Source organism: Anolis sagrei, chromosome X, assembly GCF_037176765.1.
Source record: "Anolis sagrei isolate rAnoSag1 chromosome X, rAnoSag1.mat, whole genome shotgun sequence".
NCBI lineage: Eukaryota > Metazoa > Chordata > Lepidosauria > Squamata > Dactyloidae > Anolis > Anolis sagrei.
In genome coordinates, this window is record NC_090034.1 from 106,700,525 (window position 1) to 106,721,400 (window position 20,876).

General features: G+C 48.4%; 1 protein-coding gene across 3 annotated transcripts in view; it reads right to left on the reverse strand.

Annotated features, from left to right (window-relative positions):
* LOC137094997 (MAP/microtubule affinity-regulating kinase 4-like) overlaps window positions 1–20,876 on the reverse strand; it is a 79,636-nt gene that overhangs the window by 8,694 nt on the left and 50,066 nt on the right. For all 3 annotated transcript variants that reach the window (XR_010908751.1, XM_067461120.1, XM_067461121.1), the window contains exons 8-15: window positions 18,666–18,902; window positions 15,576–15,695; window positions 14,302–14,401; window positions 11,153–11,262; window positions 9,788–9,959; window positions 9,485–9,702; window positions 6,515–6,618; window positions 1,394–1,669 (exon numbers count right to left, since the gene is read on the reverse strand). Coding sequence is in view for 2 of the 3 variants with exons in the window: in XM_067461120.1 (XP_067317221.1) it covers window positions 1,394–1,669; window positions 6,515–6,618; window positions 9,485–9,702; window positions 9,788–9,959; window positions 11,153–11,262; window positions 14,302–14,401; window positions 15,576–15,695; window positions 18,666–18,902 (1,337 nt within the window). In the remaining variant the exon portion in view is untranslated. The remainder of the gene's footprint in view (window positions 1–1,393; window positions 1,670–6,514; window positions 6,619–9,484; window positions 9,703–9,787; window positions 9,960–11,152; window positions 11,263–14,301; window positions 14,402–15,575; window positions 15,696–18,665; window positions 18,903–20,876) is intronic.

A 20,876-nucleotide genomic window follows, 5' to 3' on the forward strand; every position in this document is an offset into this window, starting at 1 on the left:
AGGACCCTCATATCAGTAGAGCAAGAGCAATGCCCCAATAAATGCAATGCTCATTTTGGGGTGCGCTTTTTAGGTCACCTGCTGCAATGCATGGACGAAAGGAATTGGGGGGCCCAAATTGGTAATGCAAGGGTAGTGTCCCATTTCAGACAATGCTCACTTTTGGGGTGCAATCTAGGGATATGGCACCCTCATATCAGTACAGCAAGAGCAATGCCCCAATAAATGCAATGCTCACTTTCAGGGTGCGCTTTTTAGGTCACCTGCTGCAATGCATGGACGAAAAGAATTGGGGTGCCCAAATTGGTAACGCAAGGTTCAGACAATGCTCACTTTTGGGGTGCAACCTAGACACACGAGACCCTCATATCAGTACAGCAAGACAAGGCACACTTTTGGGGTGCACTCTAGGGATATAGGACCCTCATATCAGTAGAAAAAGAGCAATGCCCCAATAAATGCAATGCTCACTTTTGGGGTGTAAGGACATGGGATCCTCGTATCAGTAAAGCAAGAGCAATGCCCCGATAAATACAAGGCTCAATTTTGGGGTGCAATGTATGGACATGGGATCCCCATATCATTAAGCAAGAGTGATGCCCTAGTTCAGACAAGGCTCGCTTTTGGGGTGCAATGTAAGGACATGGGATCCCCGTGTCAGTAAAGCAACAGCAATGCCCCAATAAATACAAAGCAAGAGCAATGCCTCAATAAAGACAAGACTCACTTTTGGGGTGCAATCTGGACACATGGGATCCCCATATCAGTAAAGCAAGAGCGATGCCGTAGTTAAGACAAGGTTCACTTTTGGGGTGCAGTGTAAGGACATCAGACTTGTATCAGTAAAGCAAAAGCAATGCCCTAGTTCAGACAAAGCTCGCTTTTGGGGTGCAATGTAAGGATATGGGATCCCCATATCAGTAAAGCAAGAGCAATGCCCCAATAAATATAAAGTAAGAGCAATGCCTCAATAAAGACAAGGCTCACTTTTGGTGTGCTCTTTTGAGGTCCAACTCTGCAACGGATGGTCAAAAGGAATTCGGGCACCCAACTCGCTAACAAGGCTCACTTTTGGGGTGCACTTCTAAGGTCAACCGTTGCAACGGATGGATGAAAGGGACTGGGGTGCCCAAATCAATTAATCAAGGCTAATGCCCCAATAAAGGCAATGCTCACTTTTGGGGTGCACTTTTAACGTCAACCACTGCAACGGATGGATGAAAGGAATTGGGGAAAATGCCCTACAGGTAAGTTTGTAATATTGATTCGTATGCACAAATCTAACCAATTTGATATTTTGCACACCCCTAGTCAATGGAAATGGAGATCTTGCATGCGCATAGATGATACCCATGCGCGCCCATTGGCGTCCTCCTCCCTGGGGCTCGCTCACCTTCGTGTGAGTTTGGAGGTGAGCTTGCTGAAGAGGTTGGAGGTGGCGCGGCTGCGGCTCTGGGGCAGGGGGCTGGCCTCGTGGGAGAGCGTGGGCGAGGTGGGCGGCCCGTTCTGCACGCCGGTTCCGCGCCGGTCCCGCACTTGCCCCCCGTGGAAGGTGCTGCGGATGTTGGTGCCGCGCGAGAGGCGGGTGCGCTCCGAGGAGGAGGAGGAGGAGCTGGCCGCAATGCTGTGGCTGGAGGGTGAGGCCGGGGGCACGCGGCTGGACACAGAGCTGCCATGGCGAAGGGGACAAAGAAGAGAGAGACAGGTCACACACCTTAGACTCGGAAGGGACCCCCAAAGGACATCTAGACAAACATTACGTAAAAACAGTTCCTGTTCCTGGTTTGAAAGTATTATTTCCTGTTTAATTCTGTGATCCGAAACTTTGTTTTTGTGGCACAAACTATGTTGAATTGGTGAGAGACTCAATAAAAAACTGTCACAAACATTTATTTATTTATCGTGTCATCAGCAACCATTGTATTACAATTCTAACAGAGCAAAACAAACACACAGATTAAAAAGAAAAAGAAAAAAAAGGAAAAAAAACACACAGATTTTGCAAATTTGGTATTTGGTTAAATGTCCTTTTACCAGTATCTGGCCACTTGGAGTGCCTCTGGGGTTGCCGCAAGAAGGTCCTCCATTGTGCATGTGGCAGGGCTCAGGGTGCATTGCAGCAGGTGGTCAGTGGTTTGCTCTTCTCCACACTCACATGCCGAGGATTCCACTTTGTGGCCCCATTTCTTGAGATTGGCTCTGCATCTCGTGGTGCCAGAGCGCAGTCTGTTCAGCGCCTTCCAAGTCGCCCAGTTTTCTGAGTGCCCAGGGGGGAGTCTCTCATCTGATATCACCCATGAATTGAGGTGCTGGGTTTGGGCCTGCCACGTTTGGACTCTCACTTGCTGGGGTGTTCCAGCGAGTGTCTCTGTAGATCTTAGAAAACTATGTCTGGATTTAAGTCGTTGACGTGCTGGCTGATACCCAAACAGGGGATGAGCTGGAGATGTCTCTGCCTTGGTCCTTTCACTATTGGCTGCTACTTCCCGGTGGATGTCAGGAGGTGCAATACCGGCTAAGCAGTGTAATTTCTCCAGTGGTGTGGGGTGCAGACACCCTGTGATAATGCGGCATGTCTCATTAAGAGCCACATCTACTGTTTTAGTGTGGTGAGATGTGTTCCACACTGGGCATGCATACTCAGCAGCAGAGTAGCACAGCGCAAGGGCAGATGTCTTCACTGTATCTGGTTGTGATCCCCAGGTTGTGCCAGTAAGCTTTCGTATGATATTGTTTCTAGCGCCCACTTTTTGTTTGATGTTCAGGCAATGCTTCTTGTAGGTCAGAGCATGGTCCAAAGTGACTCCCAGGTATTTGGGTGTGCTGCAATGCTCCAGTGGGATTCCTTCCTTCCAAGGTGATCTTCAGAGCTCGGGATGCTTCTCTGTTCTTGAGATGAAATGCACATGTCTGTGTTTTAGATGGGTTAGGGATCAGTTGGTTTTCCCTGTAATAGGCAGTAAGAGCACCTAGAGCTTCGGAGAGCTTCTTTTCAACCATCTCAAAGCTCCCTGCTTGAGTGGTGATGGCACGATCATCAGCATAGATTAAGCTCTCTGTCCCTTCTGGCAGTGGCTGGTCATTTGTGTAGATGTTGAACGTGGATGGGGCAAGCACACTCCCTGAGGCAGGCCGTTCTTCTGTTTCCGCCATCTGCTTCTCTGGCCCTGGAACTCAACAAAAAAGCTCCTGTTTTGTAGCAGGTTTCCTATGAGGCGGGTGAGGTGGTCGTCCTTTGTGATACTATACATTTTTCTCAGGAGGAGGCGGTGGTTCACAGTCTCATAAGCCGCTGACAGGTCCGTGAAGACAGCTCCGGTGATCTGCTGCCTTTCAAAGCCATCTTCTATGTGCTGGGTCAGGTTCAGCACTTGCGATGTGCAGCTTTTGCCTTTCCTGAAGCCAGCCTGCTGTGGGATCAGACAGGGGTCTATGTTTTCCATAATTCTATGCAAAATAAGTCTCTCCAGAACTTTGTAGAGGTGGCACAACAGGGAGATTGGTCTGTAGCTTTTTGGGTCGTTACGGTCTTTGCCCGGCTTCAAGATGGCGATGACTCTTGCTTTCCTCCAGATTTTGGGGATCTGACAGGATGCAGTGCAGTTGTTCATCAGCTCCAGCAGCCAGCGCCTTGCTTTTGGGCCAAAGTTCTTGATTTGTGGAACAAAGCACCCCTGACAGATGGCCATCCAGCACATAGAGTATTAATAACGATGTGTTGTGATATGGTGACAGGTCTATGAAGACAGCTCCTGTGATCTGCTGCCTTTCAAAGCCATCTTCTATGTGCTGAGTCAGGTTCAGCACTTGCGATGTGCAGCTTCTGCCTTTTCTGAAGCCAGCCTGCTGTGGGATCAGACAGGGGTCTATTTTTTCCATAATTCTATGCAAAATAAGTCTCTCCAGAACTTTGTAGAGGTGGCACAACAGGGAGATTGGTCTGTAGCTTTTTGGGTCATTACGGTCTTTGCCTGGCTTCAAGATGGCGATGACTCTTGCTTTCCTCCAGATTTTGGGGATCTGACAGGATGCAGTGCCGTTGTTCATCAGCTCCAGCAGCCAGCGCCTTGCTTTTGGACCAAAGTTCTTGATTTGTTCCATCCGTAGATCATCCAAGTCAGCTGCTTTGCCATTCTTACATTTGTTGAGAGCCATGTCCAATTCAGTAGATGTAAAAGGTTCATGGAGGTTGTTGTTCTCAATCTCTGGTTGTCTGGCTATTGGTTTCTTTCCTACTTTGGTGGCAAGGTTGGGTTTCCCATTCTTCAAGAGTTGGTGTGCTATCTGATCTGCCTTTATGTTGGCATGGGTCTTAGTTTGTGAGGGGTCATTGCTCAGCCGTCTTAGCAACCTCCACGCCTTCTGGCTGCTCCTGCCCATGTCGACCTCTGTGATCAGCTTGATCCACTGTTCTTTCTTGGCTTCAGAGATGGAGGACACAATGCTCTGCGCTGCCTGAAGAGTCTGCTCACTAAATGGGTCTTCGTTGTGGAGCCTGTAATAGTTTTCCAACAAGGCAGCTGTTTCAGGTAGTTGGTTCTGCAGCCTCTCGGTATGGAGGCCCGTGAGCAGGTTTTCACTATTTCAATAAAATGTTCGTATTCCTCAGGGATTGGCACGACCGATGTGATCATGTCATCTAACATGATGCACGATGATGCCCCTCCCTCAAAGACAACATTTTTGCGGCTTCATACACTTTCCCCGTGTGTTTATGATAGAACCAATTAGGGAATGACATTGACGACCCAGGAACAAAAGTCGTGTTGGATAGAGTGTTTTGGGAGGGGGAGGCTCTGCCTGTGTTTGTGTCCCTGGGCATGTCCTTGATTCTCTTCTGGGGAGTCACATGGACGGCCAGGATGCCGGCACCTCCCTGGGGCCAAGGCCAGCCAGTGGAAAGCGGGCAGGCGGCCAAAGCGGAGGCCGGAACACATGCCGCTCCGGGAAATCGAAGGCAGGCAGGCCGTCCGTCTCCTAGAGAGGGCGCCGCTCCAGGAAACACACGACTGACTGTCCCCAAGTTACAAACAATTCTGTAGGGTTGTTCTTAAGTTGAATCTATACGTCAGTTGCAACAGGGACATTTTAAAAGTCTAACTCCAGCCAAAACATAGGTCTGTTTTTGCTTTGGATATCGTAGGAAGAGGGTGGACACCCCTGTGGCGTTTGGTTTGCAGGCCATATATAGAATCCTAGAATCATAGAATCAAAGAGTTGGAAGAGACCTCATGGGCCATCCAGTCCAACCCCATTCTGCCAAGAAGCTGGAATATTGTATTCAAATCACCCCTGACAGATGGCCACCCAGCCTCTGTTTAAAAGCTTCCAAAGAAGGAGCCTCCACCACACTCCGGGGCAGAGAGTTCCACTGCTGAACGGCTCTCACACTCAGGAAGATCTTCCTCATGTTCAGATGGAATCTCCTCTCTTGGAGTTTGAAGCCATTGTTCCATTGCGTCCTAGTCTCCAGGGAAGCAGAAAACAAGCTTGCTCCCTCCTCCTCCCTGTGGCTTCCTCTCACATATTTATACATGGCTATCATATCTCCTCTCAGCCTTCTCTTCTGCAGGGTAAACATGCCCAGCTCCTTAAGCCGCTCCTCATAGGGCTTGTCCTCCAGACCCCTGATCTGCTCCCTCCTCCCTGTGGCTTCCTCTCACATATTGATACATGGCTATCATATCCCCTCTCAGCTTCTCTTCTTCAGGCTAAACATGCCCAGCTCCTTAAGCCGCTCCTCATAGGGCTTGTTCTCCAGACCTTTTATTATTTTAGTCACTCTCCTCTGGACACATTCCAGCTTGTCAATATCTCTCTTGAATTGTGGTGCCCAGAATTGGACACAATATTCCAGATGTGAATATATATGTATGTGTGCGTGAGAGATTGAAATAGTATCTATCTCATATATATGTGTGTGTGTGTGTGAGAGAGAGAGATATATAGTATTATGTTGTTGTTTATTCGTTCCGTCACATCCGACTATTTGTGACATCATGGACCAAAGGTCATCCTGTCCAGCCCCCTTCTTCCTGCCTGGCAGGATGGCACCATCCGATCCCTCCCAACAGAGGCCCATCCAGCCATAGATATTATTACAGGCAGTCCCCAAGTTATGAACAAGAGAGCTTCTGTAGGTCTGTTCTTAAGTTGAATTTGTATGTAAGTTGGAACAGGGTCATTTTAAAGCGAAATGTCCAGCCTATTCTCTATTTCTCTCTCTCTCTAGCTTCGGATACCATAGCGAAGGGTTAAGACCCTTCCCTACGCTATCCGTGCCCGTTCAGAAGATTTCGCTTCCCTTTCTGTCCCTGTGAGAATTGGATTTTGGAAAATGCAGCTCGTGGTGGGTGGAGACCCCCTTTCCCCCCTGATAATAAGCCTTCCAGGAGTGGATTTCCTTTCCAAAGGGAAGGTTCCTCTCCTTTTCTGTTGTTTCAGCCCCTGTTCTTAACTAGGAGACGTTTGTAAGTCGGATGTTTGCAACCCGGGGATGGCCGCTTGCTGGTACCTGTTCTCTTTGCCGTTCTGGAGCAAGGAGTGGCGTTCCCCGCCTGGCCGGTCCGTGCAGACGTAGGTGTTCCTCCGGGTCATCATGCTAGAGGGAATGTTATTCTGCAAGGAGAGAGAAAGGACAAGGCATGGAATCAAGGTCCCCTGCAAACGTTTTTCCAGCCTGCCTTGCTTTGACCCAGGTATGTGCAAACTAGGGTCTTCCAGGTGTTTTGGACTCCAACTCCCACCATTCCTAACAGCCTCAGACCCCTTCCTTTTGCCCCTCAGCCACTTAAGCTGCATAAGGCACAAGACTATGGATGGGCAATGGCTGCATAAGCCAGAAGGCTATAATTGGACTATGGCCACACACATCACACAACAGCTGCACAAAACAGAAAGCTACAGATGGGCTATGACTGCATGAACCACAGGGCTACGTATTGGCAATGGCTGCATACACTGGAGGGCTATGGCTGCATAACCAGAAAACTAGAGATGGGCTATGGCTGCATAAACCAGAAAACTAGAGATGGGCTATGGCTGCATAAGCCAGAAAACTAGAGATGGGCTATGGCTGCATAAGCCAGAGGACAACGGATGGGCAATGGCTGCATACATTGGAGGGCTGTGAATAGCAATGGCTGTATAAACTGCTGGCTATGGATGGGCAATGGCTGCATACATTGGAGGGCTATGGCTGCATAAACCAGAGAGCTACAGATGGGCTATGGCTGCATAAGCTACAGGGCTATGGTTGCATCAACCAGAGAGCTACAGATGGGCTATGACTGCATGAACCATGGGGCTATGGATGGGCAATGGCTGCATGCACTGGAGGGCCATGGCTGCATAAACCAGAGGACTATGGATGGGCAATGGCTGCATACACTGGAGGGCTGTGAATAGCAATGGCCATATAAACTGCTGGCTAGGTATGGGCAATGGCTGCATACATTGGAGGGCTATGGCTGCATAAACCAGAGAGCTACAGATGGGCTATGACTACACAAAGCACAGGGTTTTGGATGGACAACGGCTGCATACATTGGAAGGTTATGGCTGCATAAACCAGAGAGCTACAGGTGGGCTATGGCTGCACAGACCACAGGGGTATGGATGGGCAATAGCTGCATAAACTGGAGGGCTGTGAATAGCAATGGCTGTAAAAACTGCTGGCTATGGATGGGCAATGGCTGCATACATTTGAGGGCTATGGCTGCATAAGTCAGAAAGCTACAGATGGGCTATGGCTGCATAAGCCAGAGGGCTATGGCTGCATAAACCAGAGAGCTACAGATGGGCTGTGACTGCATGAATCACAGGGCTCTTGCTGGACAATGGCTGCACAAACTGGAGGGTATAGATGGGCTATGGCTGCTTAAACCAGAGAGCTACAGATGGGTGGTGACTGCATGAATCACAGGACTCTTGCTGGACAATGGCTGCATACTCTGGAGGGCTGTGGCTGCATAAACCAGAAAGCTACAGATGGGCTATGGCTGCATAAGCCAAAGGGCTATGGCTGCATAAACCAGAGAGCTACAGATGGGCTGTGACTGCATGAATCACAGGGCTCTTGCTGGACAATGGCTGCACAAACTGGAGGGTATAGATGGGCTATGGCTGCTTAAACCAGAGAGCTACAGATGGGTGGTGACTGCATGAATCACAGGACTCTTGCTGGACAATGGCTGCATACTCTGGAGGGCTGTGGCTGCATAAACCAGAAAGCTACAGATGGGCTATGGCTGCATAAGCCAAAGGGCTATGGCTGCATAAACCAGAGAGCTACAGATGGGCTGTGACTGCATGAATCACAGGGCTCTTGCTGGACAATGGCTGCACAAACTGGAGGGTATAGATGGGCTATGGCTGCTTAAACCAGAGAGCTACAGATGGGTGGTGACTGCATGAATCACAGAGCTTTTGCTGGACAATGGCTGCATGCTCTGGAGGGTTGTGGCTGCATAAACCAGAGAGCTACAGATGGGTTAAGACTGCACGAACCACAGGGCTATGGATGGGCAATGGCTGCATACATTGGAGGGCTATGGCTGCATAAACCAAAGAGCTTCAGATGGGCTATGACTGCACGAACTACGGGGCTATGGATGGCCAATGGCTGCATACATTTGAGGGCTATGGCTGCATAAACCAGAGAGCTACAGATGGGCTATGGCTGCCCAAAGCACAGGGCTATGGATGGACAATGGCTGCATACACTGGAGGGCTGTGAATAGCAATGGTTGTAAAAACTGCTGGCTATGGATGGGCAATGGTTGCATACATTGGAGGGCTATGGCTGCATAAGTCAGAAAGCTACAGATGGGCTGTGGCTGCATAAACCAGAGAGCTACAGATGGGCGGTGACTGCATGAATCACAGGGCTCTTGCTGGACAATGGCTGCATACACTGGAGGGCTGTGGCTGCATAAATCAGAAAGCTACAGGTGGGCTATGACTGCTTGAACCACGGGGCTATGGATGGGCAATGGCTGCATACACTGGAGGGCTACGGCTGCATAAACCTGAGAGCTACAAATGGGCTATGGCTGCATGACCCACAGGGCTATGGATGGGCAATGGCTGCATACACTTGAGGGCTATGGCTGCATAAACCAGAGAGCTACAGATAGGTTATGACTGCACGAAACACAAGGCTATGGATGAGCAATGGCTTCATACACGGGAGGGCTATGGCTGCATAAACCAGAAAGCTACAGATGGGCTATGACCGCACAAAACACAAGGCTATGGATGGGCAATGGCTGCATACACTGGAGGGCTATGGCTGCATAAACCTGAGAGCTACAGATGGGCTACAACTGCATGAACCACAGGGCTATGGATGGGCAGTGGCTGCATATGCTGGACGGCTATGGCTGCATAAACTAGAAAGCTACAGATAGGCTACGACTGCACGAAACACAAGGCTATGGATGGGCAATGGCTGCATAAACTGGAGGGCTATAGATGGGCTCACCGTGTTGACGGCGCTGTCCTTGCGCCGGTCAGGGATCTCCGACTTGTTGGGGTTGTTGGCGCTGCTGACCATAGGGCTGGAGGGGGGGATGCCGCGGCCACTGCCCACCACGCTGCAGCTGGCCTTGCGCGAGGGCATGCGCGGCTCCTCCTTCAGCTCGCCATCCCCAGTGCTGGTGGGGCTGCGCTTCGGGTGCATGGGCACCGGGGAGGGTCCGCCTGGAAACGAGAGGCAGAGAATGAGGGTGCGCCCCTAGGCCACAAATAGGGGGGTGGGTTCAAACACGGGGGGCAAGGGGCTTACAGAAGTCGCTGTGCCGCCGCTGCCGGTGGTAAGTGGAGGACCCCCTTTGGCTCTTGGAGTGCGAGGAGGAGGAAGAGGAGGACTTGGTGGTCCCGTTGGAGGCCTCACTGGGCGCCCGCACCCGCGCCAAGGACAGGCTACTGCCCGTGCGGGACTCGCCCCCTTCCACCTGCTGCCAGGGACAGGAAGGACATTAGATACAGTATACAGAAATATAGTCTTGTATGGGTACCCACAAGGGCATCTAGACTGTCCCCACATCTGGGGGGGGAGGTCTATATATGGAGGACTCCCATATGTAGACCCCCACCTGGTACCCACCCTTTCAAATAGGCATATAAAGTCTTGTATGGGTACCCAGAAGGGCATCTAGACGGTCCCCACATCTGGGTGGGGGGGGTCTATATATGGAGTACTCCCATATGTAGGTGCCCACCCTTTCAAATAGACATATATAGTCTCATATGGGAACCCACAACGGCATGTAGACAATCCCCATATCAGGGTGGGGGGTCTATATATGGATGACTCCCATAGCTAGACCCCCAGCTGGTGCCCACCCTTTCAAATAGAGATATATAGTCTCGTATGGGTACCCACAAGGGCATCTAGACAGCCCCCACATCTGGGTGGGGGGTCTATATATGGATGACTCCAATATGTAGACCCCCACCTAGTGCCCACCCTTTCAAATATAGCCGCATATGAGTACCCAGAAGGGCATCTAGACGGTCGCCACATCTGGGTGGGGTGTCTATATATGGATGACTCCCATACATAGACCCCCACCTGGTTCCCACCCTTTTAAATAGACGTTTATAGTCTCGTATGGGGACCCACAAGGGCATCTAGACGGTCCCCACATCTGGGTGGGGGGGGTCTATATATGGATGACTCCCATATGTAGACCCCCACCTGGTGCCCACCCTTTCAAATAGACATATATAGTCTCGTATGGGTACCCACAAGGGCATCTAGACGGTCCCCAGATCTGGGTGGGGGGGGGGTCTATATATGGATGACTCCCATATATAGACCCCCACCTGGTGCCCACCCTTTCAAATAGACATATATAGTCTCGAATGGGAACCCACAAGGGCATCTAGACAGTCCCCACGTCTGGGTGGGGGGGTCTGTATACGGATGACTTCCATATGTAGGTGCCCACCCTTTCAAATAGACATATATAGTCTCGTATGGGGACCCACAAGGGCATCTAGACGGTCCCCACATCTGGGTGGGGGGTCTGTATACGGATGACTTCCATATGTAGGTGCCCACCCTTTCAAACAGACATATATAGTCTCGTATGGGGACCCACAAGGGCATCTAGACGGTCCCTACCTTTTCCTTGGGCCTCCTTACCTCGTTTTTCCTGCCCAGCAGGAGGTAGGTGGCTGTGACTTCGTTGTATTTTTGGTTGGTCAAGGCCTCCTTGATCTCTTCCCTTGTGTAGCCCATTCCCACCATCACCTCTGCAGAAAGAAAGACCCCCCCCCCCAAAGACCATTATTCCCGATTTCTGCACTTTTCAATTATGATTAAATTAAATTATTATTCAAATAAATTATTAGTATTAAATTACTTAATCCAGGATGGGACCCAAGGCAACTCACAATGTAAGTCAAAAGAAAAGGCCAAAGCTGTTGACATAAACAGGCATATAGAATAATAATAATAATAATAATAATAATAATAATAATAATAATAATAATATAAAATAATATATAATATAATAATAATAATATCTACCATCTCCCCAAGGGACTCGGTGCAGCTTACATGAAGCCAAGCCCACAATACATCAGTAAAAACAATAACAACAATAATACAAAACAATAAAATAAAATAACAACATAGTCAAATTGGAAGGGGACCCCAAAGGGCATCTAGTCCAACCCCATTTTGACAGTCAGGGAAATGCAAAGCTGCCCAACATATAGATCAATAATAAATGGAGTTAAAATAATGGCTCATATAAAAGACAATTCAATGAACAGCTACACAGAATAATAGAATGGTTGAGTCAGAAGGGGACCCCCAAGGGTCATCTAGTCCAACCCCATTCTGCCAGGCAGGAAACTACAATCTCTATATATAAAAATGCTCTGTGCATAATGAGTACCTTAAAAACAAAAGAACCAATGAACGAAATCACACCAAATTTGGCAATAAAACGTCTCACAATGCAAGGAGTGACCATCACTCAAAAAAATGTGATTTTTTTCATTTGGGAGTTGTAGTTGCTGGGATTTATAGTTCACCTACAATCAAAGAGCATTCTGAACTCCATCAATGATGGAATTGAACCAAGCTTGGCACACAGTTCTTCCATGACTAATAGAAAAGACTGGAAGGGTTTGGTGGGCAGTGTCCTTTGGTTTTGGAGTTGTAGTTCACCTACATCCAGAGATCAGTGTGGACTCAAACAATGGTGGATGTGGACCAAACCCAACACAAATACTCAATATGCCCAAATGTGAACACTGGTGGAGTTTGGGGAAAAATGATTCTTGACATTTGGGAGTTGTAGTTGCTGGGATTTATAGTTCACCTACAATCACAGACTATTCTGAACCCCGCCAACGATATAATTGGGCCAAACCTCCCACACAGAACCCCCATGACCACCAGAGTGGGCCACAGCAGCGTGTGGCAGAGGATGGTTAGTATATAGATAAATATTAAATTGAGTTAAAGTAATGGCTCGTATAAAAGGCAAAGGGCCATTAAATAAGCAGCCAGACACAAGAATAAAAGGGTCCAGTTGGAAAGGGACCCCCAAGAGTCATCTAGTCCAATCCCATTCTGCCAGGAAGGAAAATACAACTGCAGCATCCATCCAAGAAGCCAAGAAGATGGCTTTGAAAGGCAACAGATCACAGGAGCTGTCTTCATAGACCTGTCAGCAGCTTATGAGACTGTGAACCACCGCCTCCTCCTGAGAAAAATGTATAGTATCACAAAGGATGACCACCTCACCCGCCTCATAGGAAACCTGTGACAAAACAGGAGCTTTTGTGTTGAGTTCCAGGGCCAGAGAAGCAGATGGCGGAAACAGAAGAACGGCCTGCCTCAGGGGAGCGTGCTTGCTCCATCCATGTTCAACATCTACACAAATGACCAGCCACGGCCAGAAGGGACAGAGAGTTTCATCTATGCTGATGATCGCGCCATTACCGCTCAAGCAGGGAGCTTTGAGATGGCTGAACAGAAGCTCTCCGAAGCTCTAGGTGCTCTTACTGCCTATTACAGGGAAAACCAGCTGATCCCTAATCCATCTAAAACACAGACATGTGCCTTTCACCTTAAGAATAGACAAGCATCCCGAGCTCTGAGGATTATTACCTGGGAAGGAAGGAATTCCACTGGAGCATTGCAGCGCACCCAAATCCCTGGGAGTCACTCTGGACCGTGCCCTGACCTACAAGAAGCACTGCCTGAACATCAAGCAAAAAAGTGGGTGCTAGAAACAATATCATACGAAAGCTGACTAGCACAATCTGGGGATCACAACCAGACACAGTGAAGACATCTGCCCTTGCGCTGTGCTACTCTGCTGCTGAGTATGCATGCCCAGTGTGGAACACATCTCACCACGCTCAAACAGTGGATGTGGCTCTTAATGAGACATGCTGCATTATCACGGGGTGTCTGCGCCCCACACCACTGGAGAAATGACACTGTCTAGCTGGTATTGCACCACCTGACATCCGCCGGGAAGTAACAGCCAATAGTGAAAAGACCAAGGCAGAGACATCTCCAGCTCATCTCCTGTTTGGGCATCAGCCAGCACATCAACAACTTAAATCAAGAAATAGTTTTCTAAGATCTACAGAGACACTCGCTGGAACACCTCAGCAAGCGAGAGTCCAAAAGTGGCAGGCTCAAACCCAGCACCTCAACCAATGGCTGATACCAAATGAGAGACTCCCCGCTGGGCATACAGAAAACTGGGCGACTTGGAAGGCGCTGAATAGACTGCGCTCTGGCACCACAACATGCAGAGCCAACCTCAAGAAATGGGGCCACAAAGTGGAGTCCACGACATGCGAGTGTGGAGAAGAGCAAACCACTGACCACCTGCTTCAATGCAACCTGAGCCCTGCCACATGCACAAGGGAGGACCTTCTTGCGGCAACACCAGAGGCACTCCAAGTGGCCAGACACTGGTCAAAGGACATTTAGTATAATGCCAAGTTTGCAAATTCTGTGTTTTGTCTGTTTGTTTGTTTGTTTTTGTTAAAGATGTAATACAAATGTCTGGTTGCTGATGACATGATCAATAAATAACAAGAACAAAAGGGTCCAGTCGGAAAGTGACCCCCAAGGGTCATCTAGTCCAACCCCATTCTGCCAGGCAGGAAAATATAACTGTAGCAACTATCCAGCATTGCTTTGAAATAGTTCAGGCATAATACAAATGATAATAATATATCATGGTTGGTTTGTACTCCTGGATAAAGGGGAAAGTAACTAGTTACAAGGAACTACACCACACTTGGTTCTCTTACCGATCCGTTTGGCATCTGCAAAGTCCTCTTCGGGCTCCTTGTAGGGCTTCAGTTCATCCCCTTCGTAGCCAATGTTGATCCATTTGTCCTTCATGATTTGCTGCAGGGAATGGGAAAAAAATGAGGTCCATAAAATGGGAAGGTTGCTAAAGCCCTTTGGATATGCTCAGAGGCACCCTTGGGGTGAAAACGCGGACTCCCTTGAGCATTGTTTAGGAAGAGAGAACAACGACAATGATGCGGCAGCTGCAAGCCACCCTCTTCCCCTTGCAACATATAATTATCCTTGAGTCGATTAGGCTAATTACAGCCATAGATTGGGGAGGAGGGCAAGGCGGTGGGAAGAGCCCCGTCCCACCAAGACAGCCGCTAATTAAAGCCTGTCACTTTTTGCAAAGGGAAAAATAACAAAAACAACACATATACACACACACACATGCAGGGTAGATATAGCATAGACTCCTAAAGCTGGAAGAAACTTCCTGCTGGGCAGAAAGGCACCATCCAATCACTCCCAGCAGATGACCATCCAGCCATAGTGCCTATCATACATGTGTGTGTATACGTGTGTGTGTGTGTGTGTGTGTGTGTGTGTGTGTGTGTGTGTGTGTGTGTATATATATATATATATATATATATATATATATATATATATATATATATAAATTATATCTATGACTATCTATTGATGGCCAGATGGTCATCTGTCAGGAGGGATCAGTGTGGTCTCTCTGCCCAGCAGAAAGTATCTTCTGACTCTAGGATTCTATATCTATCACCTATGTGTATATGTGTGTGTATGTGTATGTGTGTATATATATGAATACATGTGTGTGTATATATATTCACACACACACACAAATATATGTGTGCATATGTATATGTGTGTGTGTGTAGGTGTGTGTGTGTGTATATATACTTTCTGCAAATGGAAAAATAACAATGGGATTCTAGGCTGCAGCAGTAGGAACTTAGTGCCTATCATACATGTATGTGTGTGTATGTGTGTATAGTATATATGTACACACACACACATATATATCTACACACATAGCCTATCTCTCTCAATTATATCTATGGCTATCTATTGAATATAGGGCCATTAGGCTGCCTTCCAACTGCAGGATTCTATGGAAGGGGGTTGGATTGGATGGCCTTTGGGGGTCCCTTCTGATTTTGTGAATTTTTTTGAGGCAGACAGCACATCTCCCAGAGGAAGAAAGGAAAGGAGGAATGTAAGAGCAGCATTTCCTTTTTCCGCCCAGGGATCTCACCTCCAAGGTGCAGCGCTTGGCCGGGTTGAGCACCAAGAAGCGCCGGAGGATGTTTTCGCAGTCGGTGGACATGTAGAAGGGGACGCGGTACTTGCCCCGCAGCACACGCTCCCGCAGCTCCTAGAAGAGAGCAAGAAGAAGGGGACGTGGTTGTCATCATGCCAATCCCCCAACTCCACAATGCAAGGCCTTTCCCCCATTCCCCTCTTGCTACGAAGCAGCCCATCATCCCCACTTCCCACTCATGGGTCTTAATTATCTTCTATTTCTTTAATAAATAGAGGCCAAATGGGCATCTGTTGAGAGGGTTTGGATGGTGCTCTTCCAGCACTCACAGCCAGTCCTTCTCCAATGCCAGAGATACAACTTAATGGTGTCAGATTAGAAGATATGGACCATTTCTGCTCCCTTGGTAGCCACCTCTCCACCAAAGTCAACATTGAGACTGAAATACAACACCACCTGAGCTCTGCGAGTGCAGCATTTTCCCGAATGAAGCAGAGAGTGTTTGAGGACCGGGACATCCGTTTAGAGACCAAGGCGCTTGTTTATAAAGCTATTGTCCTCCCAACCCTGCTATACGCCTGCAAGACGTGGACTGTCTACAGATGTCAACATTGACACCGAAATACAACACCGCCTGAGCTCTGTGAGTGCAGCATTCTTCCAATAAGGCAGAGAGTGTTTGGGGATCGGGGCATCCGTAAGGAGACCAAGGGGCTTCTTTATAAAGCTATTGTCCTCCCAACCCTGCTATACGCTTGCGAGACGTGGACTGTCTACAGATGTCAACATCGACACTGAAATACAACACTGCCTGAGCTCTGCGAGTGCAGCATTCTTCCAATGAAATAGGGAGTGTTTGAGGTCCGGGACATCCGTAGGAAGACCAAGGGGCTTCTTTATAAAGCTATTGTCCTCCCAACCCTGCTATACACTTGCGAGACGTAGACTGTCTACAGATGTCAACATTGACACTGAAATACAACACCACATGAGCTCTGCGAGTGCAGCATTCTTCCAAATGAAGCAGAGAGTGTTTGAGGTCCGTAACATCCATAGGGAGACCAAGGGGATTGTTTATAAAGCTATTGTCCTCCCAACCCTGCTATACGCTTGCGAGACGTGGACTGTCTACAGATGTCAACATTGACACTGAAATACAACACCGCCTGAGCTCTGCGAGTGCAGCATTTTTCCGAATGAAGCAGAGAGTGTTTGAGGACTGGGACATCCATAGGGAGACCAAGGGGCTTGTTTATAATGCTATTGTCCTCCCAACCCTGCTATACGCTTGCGAGACGTGGACTGTCTACAGATGTCAACATTGACACTGAAATACAACACCACCTGAGCTCTGCGAGTGCAGCATTTTTCCGAATGAAGCAGAGTGTTTGAAGATTGGGACATCTGTAGGGCAACCAAGGGGCTTCTTTATAAAGCTATTGTCCTCCCAACCCTGCTATACACTTGCGAGACGTAGACTGTCTACAGATGTCAACATTGACACTGAAATACAATACCACATGAGCTCTGCGAGTGCAGCATTTTTCCGAATGAAGCAGAGAGTGTTTGAGGACTGGGACATCCGTAGGGAGACCAAGGGGCTTCTTTATAAAGCTATTGTTCTCCTAACCCTGCTATACACTTGCGAGATGTGGACTGTCTACAGACATTCACAGAAGTCAACATTGAGACTGAAATACAACACCGCCTGAGCTCTGCGAGTGCGTCTGGATGGTCATATATATACCATCATGCAAGCCCTCCCAACAAATGACCATCCAGGCGCTATATAAAGACCTCTAGAGAAGGAGACTCCATTGGGCTCCCAGACAGTCTATATTCCACTATAATTGGAAGGGACCTCCATAGGCCATCCAGTCCGCCCCCTTTGGCCATACAAGCCTTCCTGACAGATGTCCATCCAGCCTCTACTTAAAGACATCCAGTGAATGAGACTCCATTGTACTCCCAGTTTGTATTCCGCCTGCTTCTTGGCAGGGGGTTGGACAGGATGGCCCATGAGGTCTCTTCCAACTCATTGATTCTATGATTCTATGACCAGAAGTGGTGGACTGGATGGCCTTTGGGGGCCCCTTCCAAGTCTGTATTTCTATGATCCCATGGCAGTGAAAGTAGGATGGTGGCTTCTTATATGGCCAAGGAGGTTGGACTGGATGGCCTTTGGGGGTCCCTTCCACCTCTAGTGGAATATAGACTGGGAGTTCATGTAGTCTCCTTCACTACAGGTCTTTCAGTAGAGGCTGGATGGCCATCCGTCAAGAAGGCTTGTATGGCCAAAGGGGGTGGACTGGATGGCCTTTGAGGGATCCTTCCACTTCTAGTGGAATGTAGACTGAAGTCGATGGAGTCTCCTTCACAGGAGGTCTTCAAATAGAGGCTAAATGGTCATCTATCGGGAAGGGGGGGAACTTGCATGGCAAAAGGGGATGGATTAGATGGCCTTTGGGGTCCTGATTCGAGTGGAATGTAGACTGGGATTCCAATGGAGTCTCATTCACTGGAGACCTTTAAATAGAGGCTGGATAGTCATTTGTCGGGAGGGCTTGCATGACCAAATGGGTGGCCTGGATGGCCTTTGGAGGTCCTTCCAAGTCTGTATTTCTATGATCCCATGGCAGTGAAAGTAGGATGATGACTTCTTATATGGCCAAGAAGGTTGGACTGGATGGCCTTTGGGGGTCCTTTCCACCTCTAGTGGAATGTGGATTGGGAGTCCATGGAGTCTCCTTCACAGGAGGTCTTTAAAAAGAGGCTACATGGCTATCTGCCAGGAGGGTTTGGATGGACAAATGGGTTGGACTGGATGGCCTTTGGGGTCCCTTCCACTTCTAGTGGAATATAGACTGGGAGTCCATGGAGTCTCTTTCACAGGAGGTCTTTAAGAAGAGGCTAAATGGCTATCTGTCAGGAGGGTTTGGATGGACAAATGGGTTGGACTAGATGGCCTTTGGGGGTCCCTTCCAAGCCTGTATTTCTCTGATCCCATGGCAGTGAAGGTGAGGTTGAACCGCCTTCCTTTGGCAGTGCAAATGCACCCTTGGTCATCCTGCTCTCCGGCCTCACCTTGAGGTTCTGCCCGTCGAAGGGCAGTGAGCCGCTGACCAGGGTGTAGAGGATGACCCCCAGGCTCCAGATGTCCACTTCCGGCCCGTCATACTTCTTGCCCTGGAAGAGCTCCGGGGCGGCGTAAGGAGGACTTCCACAGAAGGTGTCCAGCTTGGAGCCCAGCGTGAACTCGTTGCTGAAACCAAAGTCCGCGATCTTGATGTTGGCGTCGGCGTCCAGCAAGAGGTTCTCGGCCTGGACGGAGACAATCAACAATACAATATAAACACAAACTGGGAAAGAATGTTCTGTTCCTGGTTGGAAACTATTACTATGACGGCTACATTTCGATTGTGAAGCCTGAGAACGTGGACAGGATCCTTGGAGAGGTGAGAGCTACCACATCTGATCCAGATCCTGGCCCTTTTTGGCTGATCCAACAGGCCAGAGAAGGACTGGGTGAAGGTGGTGGTGGTCAATGCCTCCTTGGAACAAGGCAAAGTGCCAAGGACGCAGTTGTGAGACCTGTTAACCAGTGTCCAACCTCCCCTTTCTGGAGTGTGTGGTGGTGTTCCCAACTCCAGGGATTCCTGGATGATACAGATGATCTAGATCAGTGGTTCTCAACCTTCCCTATGCCTCGACCTCTTCAGTTCCTCAGGTTGTGGTGACCCTCAACCATAACATTGTTTTCACTGCTACTTCTAAACAGTCATTTGATACTATTATGAACTATAATGTAAATATCTGATATGCAGGATGTATTTTCATTCACTGGACCAAATACCCGATGTACCCAAATTGGGGTTGGGGGGATTGATTTTGTTATTTAGTTGTAGTTGCTGGGATTTATAGTTCACCTACAATCAAAGAGCATTCTGAAGTCCACCAAGGATGGAATTGAACCAAACTTGGCAGACAGAACCCCCATGACCAACAGAAAATACTGGAAGGGTTTGGTGGGCATTGACCTTGAGTTTGGGAGTTGTAGTTCACCTACATCCAGAGAGCACTGTGGACTCAAGCAATCATGGATCTGGACCAATCTTGGCATGAATATATAATATGCCCAAATGTGAACACTGGTGGAATTTGGGGGAAATAAACCTTTGGGAGTTGTAGCTGGGATGTATAGTTCACCTACAATCAAAGAGTATTCTGAACCCCACCAAGGGTGGAATTGGACCAATCTTGGCACACATGACCAACAGAAAATACTGGAAGGGTTTGGTGGGCAGTGTCCTTTGGTTTTGGAATTGTAGTTCACCTACATCCAGAGAGCACTGTGGACTCAAACAATGATGGATCTGGGACAAACGTGGCATGAATACTCAGTATGTCCAAACGTGAACACTGGTGGAGTTTGGGGAAAATAGACCTTGACATTTGGGAGTTGTAGTTGCTGGGATTTATAGTTCACCTACAATCAAAGAGCATTCTGAACTCCACCAATGGTAGGATTGGGTCAAACTTCCCACGCAGAACCCCCATGACGAACAGAAAATACTGTGTTTTCTGATGGTCTTTGGGGACCCCTCTGACACCCCTTGGGGTCCCAACCTCCACGTTGAGAAATGCTAATCTAGATGCATTTCAATCTGGTTTCAGGCCTGGCTAAGGAACAGAGACAGCTTTGGTCACCTTGGTGGATGACCTCCGCAGAGAGCTAGGCCGGGGGAGTGTGTCCCTGTTGCTTCTCCTGGATCTCTTAGCGGCTTTCAATATGATTGACCATGGTCTCCTTCTGGGTTGTACCCAGAAAGTGGTGCTGGGGGACCCCTGTTTGAACCCCCACCCATCGACCTATGGGGTTCCTCAGGGTTCCATTCTGTCCCCCATGCTGTTCAAGATATATATGAAACTGCTGGGAAACGCCATCCGGAGATTTGGAGTGTCGTCTGCATATATGTATCATATATGCAGACGACACCCAGCTCTACTACTCCTTCCCACCTAAAGCCAAGGAAGCTGTCCTGATCCTAAACCAGTGCCTGTGTCATCAGTAACAGACTGGACGAGGGCAAACAAATTGAAACTTAATCCTTTATGTTTTTATGTGATTTGTTTTTGTTTTTTGTCAAATGTTCTGTACTGTCTATTTCAATTGTTTAGTTTATTGTTGTATTTGACAGCATTGAGTGCATTCCTTTTATGTGGTGAGCCGCCCTGGCTCCATATAAACGATGCAGAGGTTTAATGTTTTGCAACAATGCAAGTTTTTAATGTTTT